Source organism: Buteo buteo, chromosome 1 (assembly GCF_964188355.1).
Source record: "Buteo buteo chromosome 1, bButBut1.hap1.1, whole genome shotgun sequence".
Classification (NCBI taxonomy): Eukaryota; Metazoa; Chordata; class Aves; order Accipitriformes; family Accipitridae; genus Buteo; species Buteo buteo.
In genome coordinates this window covers 76,755,242-76,771,780 of record NC_134171.1, presented here as the reverse complement: position 1 = coordinate 76,771,780, position 16,539 = coordinate 76,755,242, and the positions used below count along the sequence as shown (strand labels likewise).

Below are 16,539 nucleotides of genomic sequence, written 5' to 3'. Positions count from 1 at the left end.
TAAACTGTTGACTCAGCTGGGACAAACACAATTGAATCAATGCAGAAGAAACAGTGTGAATATGCAGATGTGCATGGAGAAAAGAAGAACCGAAGGAAGGTGGGACTCCTTTGGTGTCAATCAGGTATTTAGATTGGCTTGCTCCTTCACAAGAAACTGTACCTCAAACAGAATTACGGGCATCTGAGTATGGTGCAACTTTTATACTCAAACCAGTATAGTTCAGCAACAAAACATGGCAAAATTTGCATTAATCATGTTGATACTACAGTTAAGGAGATTTTTATTGGTTACTTTGTTAGTCAACTGAGCAGAGACTGTATTTTGCAGATTTGTAAAGAGTATGTTTAAAAAGAACCCCAAAGGATGATACGATTTCATTTCCTACAGAACACAGATTTTTATCAGGTATCTTTGATACAAATCTTGTAGCTTTGTAACTTTGAGGAAGATTATGGCTGTGAATCAGTGTATAGAATTAATGTCAAGAGGAATAGATACGGGGAAGCTACTAAAGGAGTCAAAATGGTGGTAGTAGTAAGGCTCAAGAGAAATAATTTTTTTTGCCTCTAAATTATTGCTTAAAAAACTATTAGCAAAGCAATGTGGTATACAACAAATCAATGGAGTACCACAGTTAAAATTACTCATGTCAAGAGAATGCAAGAAACAAAAGGTATCATTTTAAAACATCAACAAAACCCATGGTGTTTCATGCCTTCATTAGTCATAAAGTCAGGAGATGCAGGGGAGGTAAAGCAATTAAAAAAAAAAAAAAAGGCTATCAGCAATCTAGAAGGAATTGGTACATCTGACCTGCAATGGAATGGGTATAATTAACAATGTCTGAAGTTCATTTACTTGTCATATATCATGTTTATTAACTCGTAATTCAATAGGATCAACAACTACCCTTTGTTACCTGGTTTTCCAGTCTCTAGTTGCTGATCTGGGGAGAGGGGCCAGTTCCCACAGCTGACAGAAGGTTCTGGAAAGTTCCTGAGGTATCTGGAAAGCTTGCTGCCTGCAGCTTGGGGAGGCTGGCACTGCCTGGAAGGGAGGGATTCATGTAGTAGAAGCAAATGGTGCGGTTTCTGGGCTTGGAACGGTGGGGGAACAGAGGTGGCTCAGCTCCTGGGTACCCCGAGACCATCAACTTTTGAGGAAGAAGAAGCCAGTTAGGTGCCCACCAGCTGCGTGCTTTTCGGGAAGAAGAGGAACCGGCGGGGGGCGGCCAGGGCAGTGCTGTGAGCCATGGCGGCCCCACAGGGTGAAGACCCCTAGGACCCCCTCTCCTTCGGGAGGGCCCTGCTGGCCAGCGGCGTGGTGGCCGCCGTCTCCAAGATGGCGGTGGCGCCTGTCGAGCAGGTGGAGCTGCTGCTGCAGGTGCAGGCCTTGTCCGGGCAGATCTGGGCAGACCAGCGGTACAAGGGCACGGTGGACTGCTTCGTGCACATCCCCGGGGAGCAAGGTAGGGACGCCCAGCCACCGCCGCCTCTTGGGCCGCTCCCCAGCCCCTGCATCTTGCCTTCTTTCTCCCAAACCTTGTAAAAAAATCTTTTAAAAATGCCTTTGAAATGGCGGCGATGGAGCATCCATCGTGGGCTGTGGGCACTCAAAGGAGTACAGATACCGGTGGAGGAGGTGGTGAGGAGGGGGTTACTGCTGGGTACGTCCCCACAGGATTTTTTTTGGTTTATTTGGTAGTGGCAAAGTCATGCTCATTGGTATTTGTGGACAGCGTAAAATACCCTTAAAGTTTTCTGTGTGATACTTTTACAAAAGCAGTGTTTATTTGGCATCCTCAGTGTGTAGGAAAGCATGATCAAAATAAGAAATGAAACCCCAGTTTTGAGTTTTCTTTGTCCTTAAGGAGTCTTTGCCTTCATTCCTGGTAACACAAGAAAATTAGTAAGTTTGAATGAAGAGCATGGCTACACATTACAGAGATCACTTTGTTGTCACTGCTTAGTAAAGTCCATAACATGGCCAGACAGCCTAATGTCTGTGAACATCCTCACATACTTTTTTTTTTCCCCTCACAATCCACGTAAGATTTGCTCCCGCACTACCTCCTCAGTTCCGTTTAGCTTCTTATGCATTTATCTTAGTGTCCAAATGGATCCTTTCTTTAATTTAGAAGAATGCTATAATTACAAAAGTGCTACCAAGTTTCTGATGCCTGTATAAACCGCTTGTCATTGCTATAATATGGAGTGCGAGCACCCCCTATGGAAGCGAAAATGCATAGGCAGGCTATTTCAGGAAAACCATTTCTATACAGTTCTGTGAAATACTCTTCTATTCTGCAGTTTCCAGACTGCAGTTTACATAGGTATGCCTAGTCTTAGAAATGTATAAAGTAAGGAAGCTGGCAATCTTACCTATTTCTCAGCGTTATTTCATGTACAGTTTTACATTTGCTTGTGCTAACACCAAATGCATACATCTGTTGGTAAGTGTCAGAATAAATCCAGATTTCCAGTACCAAAAGTCTGAAAAATAAAGGACCTGAAAAAGAACATTTGTGGCCTTTGTTACAGCTCATACTAAAGTAGAAACAAAAGAAGGAATAATATACTTGCTGTAGCATAAACTTTGGAAATGTTATTTTAAAGATCCGTTTCTTTTTCTGTAGGATTTTTCAGCTTTTGGCATGGCAATTTGGCAAATGTTATATGGTATTTCCCAACACAGGCTCTAAACTTTGCTTTTCAGGACAAATACAAACAGATTTTTTACGTCCAAAGTGGATGAAGAAAAACAGGTAAATAATCTCTTGCATGTTAGTTCTGTTTAATAAGCAAACTAGATCTGGTCGAGAGCTGTGCAATTCTTTCTCTCAGCATGGTTGGTAATTAGTGGTGGTATATTGATAAGGTTTTGTAATGAGCTTATTTTATAACAGGAGGAAGAGCGAGCACGGCTTAGTGTGTAGCTTATTGTTCAAGGTAATGGAATCTGGGGTTTGATCTTTAATGATTAATGACTTTGTGAGGTGCATGTAAATAACTGCTTGTAACTGCAGTCAAAATTTTTTTGTTCAGGACGTAATTATTTTGGAGTTAATTGATGCAAGTATTAGGATGGATATTAAAAATCTTATAGACTCGGACATCTACATTTCTGGGCTTTGTCTAAAACCGCAAATTACATTCTTACAGTTCAGATTGCATTAACATGTTATCTAGTCTCAAAACCCTTTATGTTTGTAATTTCACTTACGTGAAATTTCAGCTGCTTTTATTCTAATATATGAAGTTCTTGGGTAGTATCCCTCAAGCAGGAGTCTCTCATTTTAATTTTTTTCACATTATTTTCTTGATATTTATTAGCATGTAAGTGTCAGAAAAAACTTACAGATGGTAAAGCACATATTACTGCTGTGGATAAGTAATGCTTCACACTGAAAACTGATTTCTTTCTACATGTAAGGCTAGAAACATACTTATCAATAGTTAATGCATTTTAAGAACTTAGTTTTGTACAATGCATCAGAAAAGTAGCAGGTTTAGGGTATAGCTCCAAAAGGCAATTAAAGTTTTGGGCTCTGCTGCCTTACCTTGCAATACTGTGTACTTGGGGAAGGTCCCTTAACTTGGATGGATTGAAAGACATAGAGCTCTACACCCATGGAATTAATTACAGGAAGTCTTGGTCTCAGAATGTGAAATGTTGATATTGGCATTTGACAAGTTACATAAAATTCATCCATATCAGCAGAATGGAAAATAAGTTCTTCATATCTAATTTGTTTCACGTGAAAATAGCTGGAAAATCTGCTTTATTTGTGTCTGTCTTAGGTTATCTGTTTTAGGATTTCTTTGGTTAGGTTTTGATAATTTAAACAAAAATCCAGTGTTCTGTGCTTTCTCTTGCTGACAGTTTTTTATTGTAGTGCCAGAAACTTTTCTTGCCACAGGCTTTTCTGGTGGTGCTGACCAGGAGGAATGCTGTCAGTCATTAAAGTTTGATTAATCTCCTGGTATTGCATGCAAATTCTGAAGCAGTCCTTTTTCAATTACAGTCACTTTGTATGTAAAGAGTTTAAGGTTGCTGTTTTCTTTCCTTTCTTACAGTGGAAAAAGTAAAACATGCATGATGTAAATAACCGTGTTTATAGTTCTTGAAATCTCCTTTTCATCTCCTAGAAGTGTTTCCAGATGGCTTACATGTGTATGAGCTTGTGACTCAAATTTTAGAAACATTCCATGAAGAGCAATCAAGATTAATTTCTTTAGAAGTATAGTGTTTAGCAGAGTAGCATGACCATTGTTGGAGCTCAGCGTGTTTGGATGCTTTTTTACATGTTTTGTGCAGGATAGAAAATGGGAAAGACAATATGGTTCCATGCATTAGTTTTTACGTAGCTGGGTTATCTTTAAAAAACTAATGATGACTAAAACCTTTAGATTGTGGGAACTAAACTGCAAAGGAGCTTCTGTTGAAGAAGACAGGCTGTATCTGTGTGCCAGACACTTGCTATTGAAGGTAATACTGTCACAGTCAAGCATCTTCAGATTGCAGCTGCCTCCTCTCAGGCTTGCTACTACAAGTAGCAACATTTTATGCAGCAACATGAGCTAAGGCAGGTTGCAAAGCCTTCTGTACAACTAATAGAATATTAGGGCAGTTAAGCTATGCTGGACTCCATACTACTACAGCTCTACCGTTGCTGTTACTGAAGCAGCAAATAAGTTGTCATTTTGGGTACATCTAGATGGTCTGCATTTACTACACAAGATGTACCTGTGATGCTGTTTAAGTCAACAGAGCTATGTCAGATATCGCCACCTAAAAATGTTATGCAAAATGTTTCTTCTACTGTGATTAGCTTTTTCTTGTTTGGTAAATAGTGTGGGCCACAGTGAAAGTAAGTACTTCGATTTTCATGTTTCCCCATTCCCCCATCATGGAGAGTTGATACATAATTGTTGTGTATCAAGTTGATACACAGGCCACTTGTTATGAAGGACTGGTATAGATGAGAAAGATGTTATCTGCTATCTGGGTCACAGGAGCACCATATAATTCAGAAGTTGAAAAAGAAAATAGCTTATAAATATTTTTTAATAAATGTAAGAATAGCCAGGGAATCTTTACAAGTTGAAATTTTGAAATGCCCCAATATAGGTCTTACTCTGAGACTGCCATGTTTCTTTATTATTTTGTAAATAATGCATGTTTTAGATAGCTCTTACTCTGCATGCTTTAAGGTTTTGTTTAGTATCTACAACAAAGGTCAGTGTATACAGCAATTTTTGTGTTTCAGTTCTGGAAATGGTTTTTGGCAAAGCTGGCTTCTGGCGGAGCAGCAGGAGCAACATCCATGTGTGTGGTATACCCGTTAAGACTTCACGCGAACTAATTTAGCTGCTGGTATTGGGAAAGGTAGTGAAATCTTTTAAATGGCAGTTTCAGTTTTATCTGATGTGCCTCAGGTTGTTTATATTTACTTCATTTTAGAGGTAGACCAATATTCAACAGTATTAGAATTCTTTCTATTACTTAAAAATTTACCATTGCACAGTTACAAACTTAAAAGTATTAAGAAATGTAAGATCTTTATTGAAGCGGAGAGGATGAAGGTGAGTGAAAGAGGATTCTTTGGAAATAGTGCTATAGCATATCTCTCAAAGTTTTGCGTTATTTTTGGATTCTGTATGCAAAAGTTTAACTGAATTTTGCCAACTCTTGATGCCACAAACTAGGGGAGTTTAATTTTTGCTGACCTATGGTTTTATGGGGTGTCATTTAAAGACCTTATTACCATCATTGTTCTATATCAAGAGTATCGACTGAAGATTTTCAACAAAGGTTTTGGGTAGTATGTGTATCTAGATGTATGTTTCATTCATTCAGATAGATAAAATTGATTTCCTGAAAACAGGAGTGGAAGGCTTTGTAGCAGAAAGAAAGAAATCTCTGCTTTCTGTATTGTTGTTGGCTTTCCTGATTTGCCTGTAACGGGACAAGTTAACTCTAGTTGCTGTCTGTGCTGTGCAGGGTTGTCCTAGGAATTGGCTGCTTGACTCTACCTATTGCTTTCTGTGCCCAGTACTTGGGCCAAATTTATATTTTCACGACACCTTCAGTATAAGAAGGTGTACAGTTTGAAGTTCTTTCAAAGATCGGTTTATTGCTTGCTGTGTTTTCACCTGTAGAGAATCCTGAGAGCTTAGGTGTAGTTACCTGTGGAATGCAGAAACAGATGAAGAATCTACAGATATAAAAAATGGATTTCTTTAACTTACTTTGTCACAGTTTGTGGCTAGTGTTCCACTATAGGGAAAAGCTGAAACGAGTAACACTTCTAATAAATTTGAGTATGAATGTGGGGGGAGGAAGTGAAAGCATGGTATTATGTAGAAAAAATTCTTTTCAGAGAGAGGGTAAGAGAATTCATAGATAAGCACTCTGCTGAATGAGGACAATATTGGAACGGTAGTTATTTGACCGGAAAGCGTTTCAGCAACTGGATACCACTATCTGTTTGAATAAACTGTTTTGATCCATCCATGTGTCTCGATTTCTTCTTTATGCTTTGTTCATAAGTGGAGGAAACAATGATCTACTATGTTTTTCATGTAGTTTTGATAAAGTTAAGTGTTTCAGTCATGCAGAGTAGTTTGTACTAAAGAGAAGGGCTTCTGTAAAGCATAACCATGTGCATAAATTTTTTATATTAGGTGCTGCTGAGCGACAGTTCCAGGGACTTGGTGACTGTATTATTAAAATTGCAAAGGCAGATAGACTTACTGGCCTGTACCAGGGTTTTGGCGTTTCCATAAAGGGAATCATTGTATACCAAGCCTCCCATTTTGGGTGTTATGACACCATTAAGGTAGCTTTTACAAACAAAAATGCATGTGTTTTAAATCTTTATCATATTTTAAATATTTATTATGAACTAATGAGGGTGCTAGTTACAGCTTTTGTCTTTACAGTTACTCTGCTCAATAGAGTATATTACTGAAGAGCCAAGTCATTTCACGGTAAGATTAACAACAGAAATGATCAGAATTATACTTGATATCTGCTGGATTTGACATATATATTACAGAATTTGTACAGGTTTCCATTTTTGTTTTATTTTGCAGGGATTATTGCCAAATCCAAAGCAAACTCCATTCACTGTTTCCTTTTTTGTTGCTCAAGTTGTGATTACTTGCTCAGGAATGCTGTCTTACCCTTTTGACACTGTCAGGAGACACAGGATGATGCATGCAGGTACCGTCTAACTTGCAATTCTTTTGTGAAAATTACTTACTAGATTTTTGAAGTTTAATGTACTAATTGAAGCGCTGTATAGCCTTACAGCAGGCAAGACTCTATTCAGGGAAAAAAGTGGAAACATCTTCAGAAAGACAAGAAGAAAAATTCCATAATGGTATTGTGGGAGTCTGGTAAAACAGTTCACGGCTTTGTGAGAGCTTTTAGTAGAAAGACAGCATCTGTTTTCTTTTTCCTACTCAGAAGCCAGATATTTGGAGACAGGTTTGTGGGTACAATAATATCCTTTATTAGCCCAGCTAATGCAGTTAGAAAAATAACCTTTGTGGCACACAGTTGTTCTTCAGGTGTGAGGTAGAATCGGTAATCTTCAAAGCGCAGTACAAGCTGAGAATTACTTCTCAGCATGTGATGGATATGATAGTATATTATTAGCAATTAATGTTGGATCTTGTTGCTAACTATTAGGTAATTTTACTAGGTGGTTCAGTAGCATTTGAAGTACATTTAATATGATAAATTCTTGCTGTGAAGATCATCCTCGAACACAAAATCAAAACCCACAAAAACACTCTTGAAAAATCAGGACCTTGTTCCCTGCATCCCTGAGGAGGTTTTGCCATATGATAATAGAAAGGAGTTGTTAGTTCCAAAGAAGTGTCTCTACATTTTGTTTCAAGAGTATCTTCTTGTCTCCCAGGATTCCAGAAAGTCAAAAGAAAATCAGCATAAATGCTGGCACAGAACTTGCTTAGGTGCTTTCAAAGAATCCCAGGGGATACTTAGACTCTTACGTAATGCCTGCATACCTCTGGTAATCTGTCCTAAATATCAGAAACCTTGAAGCTTACAGTGGGCAAACACCATTAGCACTACTGACTTCTTTTCAGACTAAATATGATTTCACTGTCTTCAGATTCTGCTTTATCTGCTTAATCAGCAGTAAGCCTACAGTTAATGCTGTCTTTATTCGTAAGTGCTGTGCCTCTTGAGGCCTTATCAAAGAATCACCTGTATTTCTGGTAATTACCATGAGGATAGAGAATAGCATCAAGATTATTAAAAACATACATTATAATCATATGAAATAAGATAATGGGTCTACTAGCACAAAAGATGAGAATGAGAGGAGGTATATATGTTGTGGATGTATAAATATATTTAATGCGGTGTCCTTGTTTCATTCATGTAGTTCTAAAGCTTCAGGTACAAATAAAGCTGATTAGTACGATTTTTATCAATTTCTTACTATGACACTTATTCTGATCCAAGAGGAAGCCCTGAATTTAATATAGCCACTTTTATTTCTTCAGTTAAAAGTATATTTGCCAGATGGGATAATGGTCTGAAATAATGAGCACAGTACAGTTACTGCTTTCAGTAAAGTTGACTTCTGTCAGCTAAGCAGTAATAACCATTACCAAATATCCTTTCATTTGCATATATTCATGTTGATGCAAACCAAAATATTTTAAATGCTTTCTAGCTACGTTACTATGCTTTTTTTATATTGATTTATGTGAATATTTATCATAGATGTATTTCCTGCATTTATTATGTTCAGGAAAAATCTATAGTGATCTCATACCCTGATTCCTAACAGAAGATGTAACAAAATATAACACTGTCTTCATCAGAAAATTCAAAGGTCACTTTATTAGCTGCAGAGTATATCACAAAGGCCTGAAGTAGGCAAGATTATCTTTCTGCCATTATAGACTCTAGAACCTTAACCTTGATATTGCAGGTGGACTGAAGTTGTAGATAATTTAAGGGAAATCTTCACCATTAAGTAAAAAAACTAGTGTCGTCTTTCCAGTAGAATTTCACATAAAGATATGGATTTTGGATTAATCTCTCAAAAGAAAAGTGTACTTGTTTTTTGCTAGTGAAGACAAAAACAAGTGCCAGTTCCTAATCCAGTCCTCAAATCCTGAAGAGACTGCAGTTCCAAAACAGGAACTGTCTGACAGTTCACCAAGCACATACACAAAAAAAACGCTTTGTCAGATCTGTGGTGTTACTCAGAGTATCTGAGAGATTTGCTGTCGTCATTATGCTGAGTTCCACAGTGGGCAAGAGCATTTCCCAGGTGCTCTGCTGTGCAGGGAACAGCTACAACAATGTTCCTCTGGGCTGTCTCGACTCTGCTGTTGAAATTTTCAAACATTAAAGGAGTTGGTGTGATTTTCAGTCATACTACACTTGGAAAAAGCTGAAGGGAGGGTTCAGTACTTTAAGCTCTGACTTGTCCAGAAATAGTCATATGCGTGTACATGGACATTTGCTGCTTGTCATCCTTTATTTCCTTCACCTGTAAGCACTTGAAGCAAGTTTTAGTGAACATGGTGCTGAGGTCTCTAACAAATCCTCCTTTTTGCTTTGTTTTTGTTGTTGAGCAAATTTATGCTCAGAAACAAGGTGGGCTAGATGAAAACTGGACAGCGCTCTTCCTTAGCCTTCCTATGTTTTTCCATTGTTGTGCCTGTCAAGACCTTAACATTTTTTAGAGGACTCTATTGATTACTAACGAACTGAAATCTACTTGGTATAAAAATATTTCGGTGGTGCTAAAGAAGGAAGAAAATGAGCTGTGGAAGTTTTAATAGCATTGAAACAATTCAGAGCACCCTTAGGACTGGAGTGACCTCATTTAATTCCTAAGCCTTCTACTTGCCCAGTAAAGCTTAAAAGAAGCGTCAGAAGAAGGATCACAACCTTTCTAAATTTAGCTATTGGAACCAGCTAACAGAGCATTACATCACATAAACATTAGTTAAAAAAATCACTCCTTTGCAGAAAGTGAAACATTAAGAAAAAGTTCCTTAGTGTTCTTTACTAAAGAAAGACAAATTTTCCTGGGCGTCTAAGTTTCTTTCTCAGCGCAGTGCAGTAATGATTTGTCCTTATTATTTGTGTGCAGAGCAGGGAGACTGAACATCAGTCTAAAGGAACCATTGACTGCTTTATGAAGGTACACAATCGAGAGGGGCTTAGTGCTTTCTTCTGCAAAGCATTCTCCAACATCCTTCATGGAACAGGAGGTGCCTTAGAGCTAGTTCTTTATGACAAAATTAAGGACTTTTTAATCTTGATGTTTCGGAGAGTTCAGGGTCTGATTAAAATAGTGAGTGGACATCTATTGTTTGTACAGTGTTCATGACAGAATTCTCATTGTTTGCATAGCATATTTTTAGTTCAAATGTTACACAAACAATACTTTTAAGAAATTATTTGTTGGATATTTTTGTGACTAAGCATGTACTAAATTAAATAATTTGTTATGAGGGAACTAGGAAAATACTTGCCTCTTGTTTAAAATTGTAAATGTTTCAATTTTATTCATACTGAATGTTACACATCTTGAATTTTAAATTACAGCAGGTACACGAGTATGTTTGGGTAACAGCAGTTTCCCTAGCCTGTCAGCAGAGCCCATTCTAAGTATGTGTACGCACAGCAGCAGCGCACTACTGCTTCTCTGTGAACCACAGTAAAAAGAAAACCTGTTTCTAGCCTGTTGATGTGTTTTCATGGTATTTTAAAGCACAAGTCAAGAAAGCAAAGGAGTTTACTTTAAAAAAAAAAATTAATAGGCATTAAGAAATACAGCAACTCACTTTTCTCTCTGTCCCATCCCTCAAACAACACTGAGAAGACTGCAGTCTGCCTGGCAGCATTTCAAGACAAAACATAGCCTAAAAATATGGAGGCTCAAGCACCTAGAGACTTGGAACACTCAATACGTTATTTCTTGAGGAAATTTAAAATGGCTGAGGTATCGAGAGGTATCCTCTCAGTATTGAGGATAAATCTTACAGTGTACAGACATGAGGAGATTCTTACTTTTATTTCTGAGGTAATAATTTTCAATAGGGAAAGGAAAAAGCAGTCAAACCTTGTAGAACACTGATAACTTAGGGACCAAAGAAAGCATTTAGGAGGCCTTTATTTCAGTTGTTTGGTTTCAAAGAAATTAAGGCTAGCAGTGTTCCTAATGTTTCTCCACAACCATTAAGTTTCACACAAAACCCTTAGCTCCTTGAGTTAGTACAAATATTTTTTTGGCTTCTAAAAAGTCAGATGTGATCCACAGGCCAAGAATTGGGAAGACTTGGACAACACCAGTTCCCAGATTGCTATGGTGACAGTAGACGACTGGGGGGGATATGCTCAGGCAAGTTTGTGGCTAATCTGATCTGACTGAATTTTGTTCACACTTGCAGACCGGGCAATCAGTATGACGCCGAAGCACACGAACAAGACTTATGAAATGCTTTAAGAGTTTGGCTTATGCTGCTTACGATCTCATCTCCCAACTCCTAACAGTCTTAACTCTTGACAAAGCAAATAAAAAGTCCATTGGCACTTTCTTGTCGCTATCATGAATGTTTACACACGTCTGCGTTCCTGACTGCAGCTTGAAACTAGCTGGCTTGGTTGCCAGAAACAACACTGCAGTGGCAGCACGAAGCTGCGTACAGGCTGATTTATCCTGCTGAGATGCGAGACATGCCAGCACTTCTGCAGTGATGGCTTGTCCCCCTGCTGCAAGGTTGCACAATTTCTTCTGGGCCTGGCTTAGTAATGTTGCATAGCTACATTTGCATATAATCTCTTGGCCCAAGGTTTCTTTTCAGTCAGGAGTTAGCCTCAGGTGGTGCTGCAGAAGCGGGATGCTGCAATACCTTGAATCACCGAGAACTGGTTTTGTAACAGGGAGTGAAGCAGCAGAGCAGAACCCTGAGCTGGGATTTATCTCCCTGGCTACTGCAGGTGGGACTGGACCCGCTTTGCCTTTCTGATCCTAATACCGGCACGGAAAATGAGGTGGTTAATTGCTTGTACTGATAAATACTAGCTGTGTTGTAAATAACTCTATAAACAGCGGCTTCTCTTGCTTGTGGAGGTTTTAGAGGGAAACAGCATCTGTTGTCTTCACTAGAAAATTCTAGTTGTGAAGTAGACCATTGAAACAATAACACATGGGGAAGATAATCAAAACTTGACAGGGATGTGAATCTAGTTTAGTGGTTTAGCACTTATTTTTAGTCTCTCCAGTGGAACAAGACTGAGCAGCGCTGTGCCATGAGCTGTGTCAGAAAGATGTCATATTGCTGCGTGAAACCGAGATGTCATTTTTAGAAGCAAATAAATACTTAACGGCGCTTTTCCTGCCGGTTGGTATGTTTTTGTGGAGTTCCAGTCCTCCATACTTAAAATGACACCCATAAAAAAAAAATGGAGTAACTGCAGTAGGGATACTCAGGTTGCCAGATGTCTTTTTTTTTCTAGGAAAGAAAACCAACAGAAGGTGAGGGCACTTCTGGGCATACGTAGGTGCAAACTGGGGAGCTGCTCTTCTATACTGGAGAAAGGTGGGACCCGAGGGGCGGCAATCTCCATTTCTCTGGGACAGAACGGCCGGTTTTCCCTCACTTTCGGGGTTGATGCAGGCCTAGGTCCGCCCCCCCCCCCCCCCCGCCTCGGGACTGAGGGGGTTCTCCACGCTGCCCGGCTCCAGAGGGCCGGCAGCTCTGGGACCCGCGGGGGAAGGAAGGGCTGTTATCGCCCCGTTAAATTATATATCGTGTCGCAACCAGCTTTCACATCAAAATGGTGGGCGAGAGGTGGCCGGACCTCCCGCCCGCCGTTTCTGCCCGCCGGCTCCTTTAAGGGGGTCGGGGGCGTGGCCCGCCGCAGTTCTGACGTCGGGGCGCGGGGTGTCGCTCTAGATAACGCCTTCTCCCTCCCTTTCCAGATCTTTCTCGAACGCGAGCCGCCCGCAGCCGGCGGCGCCCGAGCCCTTCCGGAAAGTGCCGAAGTCGTAGCCGGCGCCTGGCGGCTTCCCCGCCGGCCGGCGCAGCGCGCCTGCGCAGAGGAGAGTAACCGCCGGTTGGTGGCCGGTGCTCCGCAGTGGGGGAGAGGCGGGCGAGGAGCCGGCTCCCAGCAGCCCAGACGGTCGCCGCTGCCGCTGTAAGTCGCAGGCGGGCGGGGGAAGCGGGAAGCACCGGGCGCAGCCATGTCCGTCGTTGGCATCGACCTCGGCTTCCTCAACTGCTACATCGGCGTGGCGCGCAGCGGCGGCATCGAGACCATCGCCAACGAGTACAGCGACCGCTGCACCCCGTGAGTACCGCCGCTACCCCCCCCCCCGCCGCCTCCCCCGGCACTTTTCCCTCTCCTCGCCGTACCGGCGAGCCCGGCCGCCCTCTTCTCCTTCTGTCTTATTTCTCCCCCCCCCCCCGCAGGCGTGCCGGTTTCCCTGAGGCGGCTGAGCGCTGAGGGGGGGGAGGGGGAGGAGTGGCGTGTGTCCTCGTAGGGCCTTGTTCTTTCCGCGGCCCGTGGGCGCTCCTGGCGCGGCTCTGACGCCCAGGCCCGGCGCCGGTTGCATCTCCGGTTCCCTCGGCGAGAGAGGAGCCGGGTTCCGCCGGCCGGCGCCGAGGCCTGGCGATCGTTCAGGAGCAGTGCGCGGCCGCTTTTGCCGGGCCGGTGCCCTTTTCTGGGTACCAAGGGAAATGTTTTAAGCAGGGGCGGACATGGCGTGTGTTGGGGCAGGAGGCTACCCGAGAAACACTCCCCCCCCCCCCCCGGCTTTTGACTCTCCCGTGTCCTTGAAATACCGCGCTGTGCTGGATGTGTCACACGGTTCTTGAGGCACAATGGGGGTGGTTTGGGGTTTTGGGGTTTTTTTTTTCCTGTCCTTCTAACACTTTCGTTTCGTATGACAAAGATCGCGGTTAAGTGCATGTGTTTCCCCAACTCTAGAACGGTTGCCAGGGCTTGGAGCGTTTTCATTAACAATTTTATGATGGAGTGGTGGTGAGACAGGGGAGGAGGAGGTGGTTGATTCACCGGGGAAACAGGGAAGTGGCGCGATGAGTTCCCTCTTCTCAGACCTGTTCTTACTTGTACCGCGCTGCATCTGCTGGCCGTGGAATACCGAGGTCTTGCAAGAAGTAGGGGGGGGGGCTGGTAGTGGGCAACGTCCGTGATGATGGGATACGCAAGAGTAGGTGGAGATCTTTCTCTTGTGTTTCTATGGGATACGTCTAGGATTTTTAGAGCTCCATCTGTGCGTAATTTTCAAGGAGGATTCAGGAATTCGCATAATACATATAAAAATAGGGGTTTGGATGGTGCTTACTTTTATTGAAGGAATTTGTAGCCAGCAGCAGAAAGCTGTTTCTGTAACATGAGGCCATAGTAACTTTAGCATTGCTCTCTTTTTTGATCTCAGAGAAACGCAGGGTTTGTTTTGCTTTCTAAAAAGTTCTCTTTTAAAAGTACAAGAGTGCTAAAATGCATGCTGTCTGTATTAATGGGGATATGCTTTAAAATTCTTTTTGCTACTTGGAAAAATACATTTCTTGCATTAACTCTCAAGAAGGCATTATCCTTGTGCACATTATATGAGAACTGAAATTCTGGGGCCTTTCAAATTCTGTGCAAGGAAGCCCTTGAAACTGTTGTCCACAGAATCCTCAGCAGCTGCAGTTTCCTTCCCCCTTATGATTGAAGAGCACTTCCAATTCTTAGCTGTTCTTGGAGTGCGTTCGTTGCAGGTAGGCTTCACACAGGTTTCCCTGTGTTTAGTATTTTTCATGTTAATGTCCGAGTGACTGTACTTCCAAGACATTTGTGAAGTGATTATGAAAGGGGTTTAAAGCATAGTTAGCAAGATAGCATCTGGAGTGCACAGATACTTGAAGGCATTAGTTATCTCGCTTAAAGTGACATTTTTCCTTGCTTTTTTCTTCTCTTTCTCTAAAATGTAATATTGGAGAGCATGAGGAATTTCCTTTCTAATGCTATTGTTTTGAGGCAAACGAAAAAAATAGAAAAGTAACAGGCTTATTATTAGTTAGGGAAGTTTTTCATAGTAACTAAACCTTACCTCAAACAGGACTTGTGTGATGTAGGCTGATCTAACTCCTAAATCATCAGAACTTTTCTGCCTATTGCACATAGCAACACCGTAAATGAAGTCTTTATTTATATGTTTCTATAGAGGTGCTTATGTCATGTAGATGCTTGAAGTTACCTAATAGTTAACATTGATTGGATATGACCCAAATACTTGGGACCTACTCCCTGAAATACAAAGTGTTGATGTTTGTTTTATCTGTGTAGTGTGGTATAAAAGTGTCTGAACTAGCTCTGGACAAGCTGGTACACTTTCAGGCCCAGTGTGGTGGTATCAAGCCACGTAAAGATACGGGGTTAGGTCCTAAAGATAGGACAGTCCTGACTGTGCTCTACAGGGCTAATTGCTGTTTCTGGGCAAGGCTAATTGCTCTTTCTGGGCAAGGCTAATTAGTGCAACCAGCTTCCAGATTTGGAGCTGGTTCAGATATCTGTGCAATACTGCTGTGAACAGTACAGCGTTAGTGTAAGCATACTTCAGTGCTACATACAAAAGCAGCGTAGGCTCACAGAAGATGTGTATTATCACAATTTAATACAGCACTCGAGTCATAAATCCAGTGTCTCAGTTGTTAAAACATTCAGGTGATCCTTTATTAATACTGTTTGCCTAAAACCTGCATCCTGTGATCTAAGGCATGGGATTGTTAGCGTTTGTAAAATGTGTATCACCTTCAAAGCTTTAACACAAGTATTTTAGAAAGAAAGGGAAGAGATTCTGCCACTAAGCCATCCATTTCGGTAGAACTTGTACTTTTTAAGGCTTTTGGCCTTAGTGTCTGTTTGGATGTTAACTGACACTCGGCTTTTCCTGAACTGGGAACTCCAGCAAGTCTATTGTATGTGTTTGTAGTGCGCTGGGTGTGTTAAACTCATGGCAAGTGGCCCTTTTAGGTGCTGTGCCTCACCACTGTGTGGTTTTATAGAAAAACAGTTGATTGTTGATAGCTTGTAATTTTTATTAGCTTTTTTCCAGACCGTGTGTAATTAGCGTAATCACAAACTGTAATTAAAATTATGAGGTAGCATCTTCTTCAAAACAATGCATGGAGAGGATTGAAATGTCTTTCTGGTGACGAGAGTTGCTACCTTTAGAAATGTCTGTGTACTGTACAAAAGCTTATTTGAAAGCAGCTGAGGGTAGGGCTGGGGGAGACAGTTGTATCCTTATGGTGGATGTGTTTCCTAAAGGGCTGTCTTGGATACAACTGAAGTGCTTGGAGCCAAAGCGAGCATGTCTTATTCTTTGACATCTCTGCTTCCCAGCCAAGGGAGGGAGAAACCATCCATCCGCCTGTGCTGGAACCGAGTCATTGAAGTAAAGCATGGCAAGAACTCTAGTGGGCTAAGTAGCTTCTGACTTGATGCTTTCTGCTGTGC

General features: G+C 41.4%; 2 protein-coding genes across 2 annotated transcripts in view; both read left to right on the top strand.

Moving 5' to 3' along the window:
• The first annotated feature begins 39 nt into the window (after positions 1-39).
• SLC25A31 (solute carrier family 25 member 31) lies at positions 40-10,356 on the top strand. Its single transcript, XM_075040209.1, is given in 10 exon segments — positions 40-99; positions 1,285-1,471; positions 2,639-2,736; positions 2,738-2,767; positions 5,273-5,350; positions 5,352-5,391; positions 6,690-6,844; positions 7,101-7,235; positions 10,166-10,316; positions 10,319-10,356. Coding segments are annotated over 10 exon segments (972 nt in total).
• A 2,740-nt stretch (positions 10,357-13,096) lies between these two features.
• HSPA4L (heat shock protein family A (Hsp70) member 4 like) overlaps positions 13,097-16,539 on the top strand; it is a 28,301-nt gene continuing 24,858 nt past the window's right edge. The window contains exon 1 of the mRNA XM_075036783.1: positions 13,097-13,362. Coding sequence (XP_074892884.1) covers positions 13,256-13,362 — 107 coding nt within the window. The 5' untranslated portion in view covers positions 13,097-13,255. The remainder of the gene's footprint in view (positions 13,363-16,539) is intronic.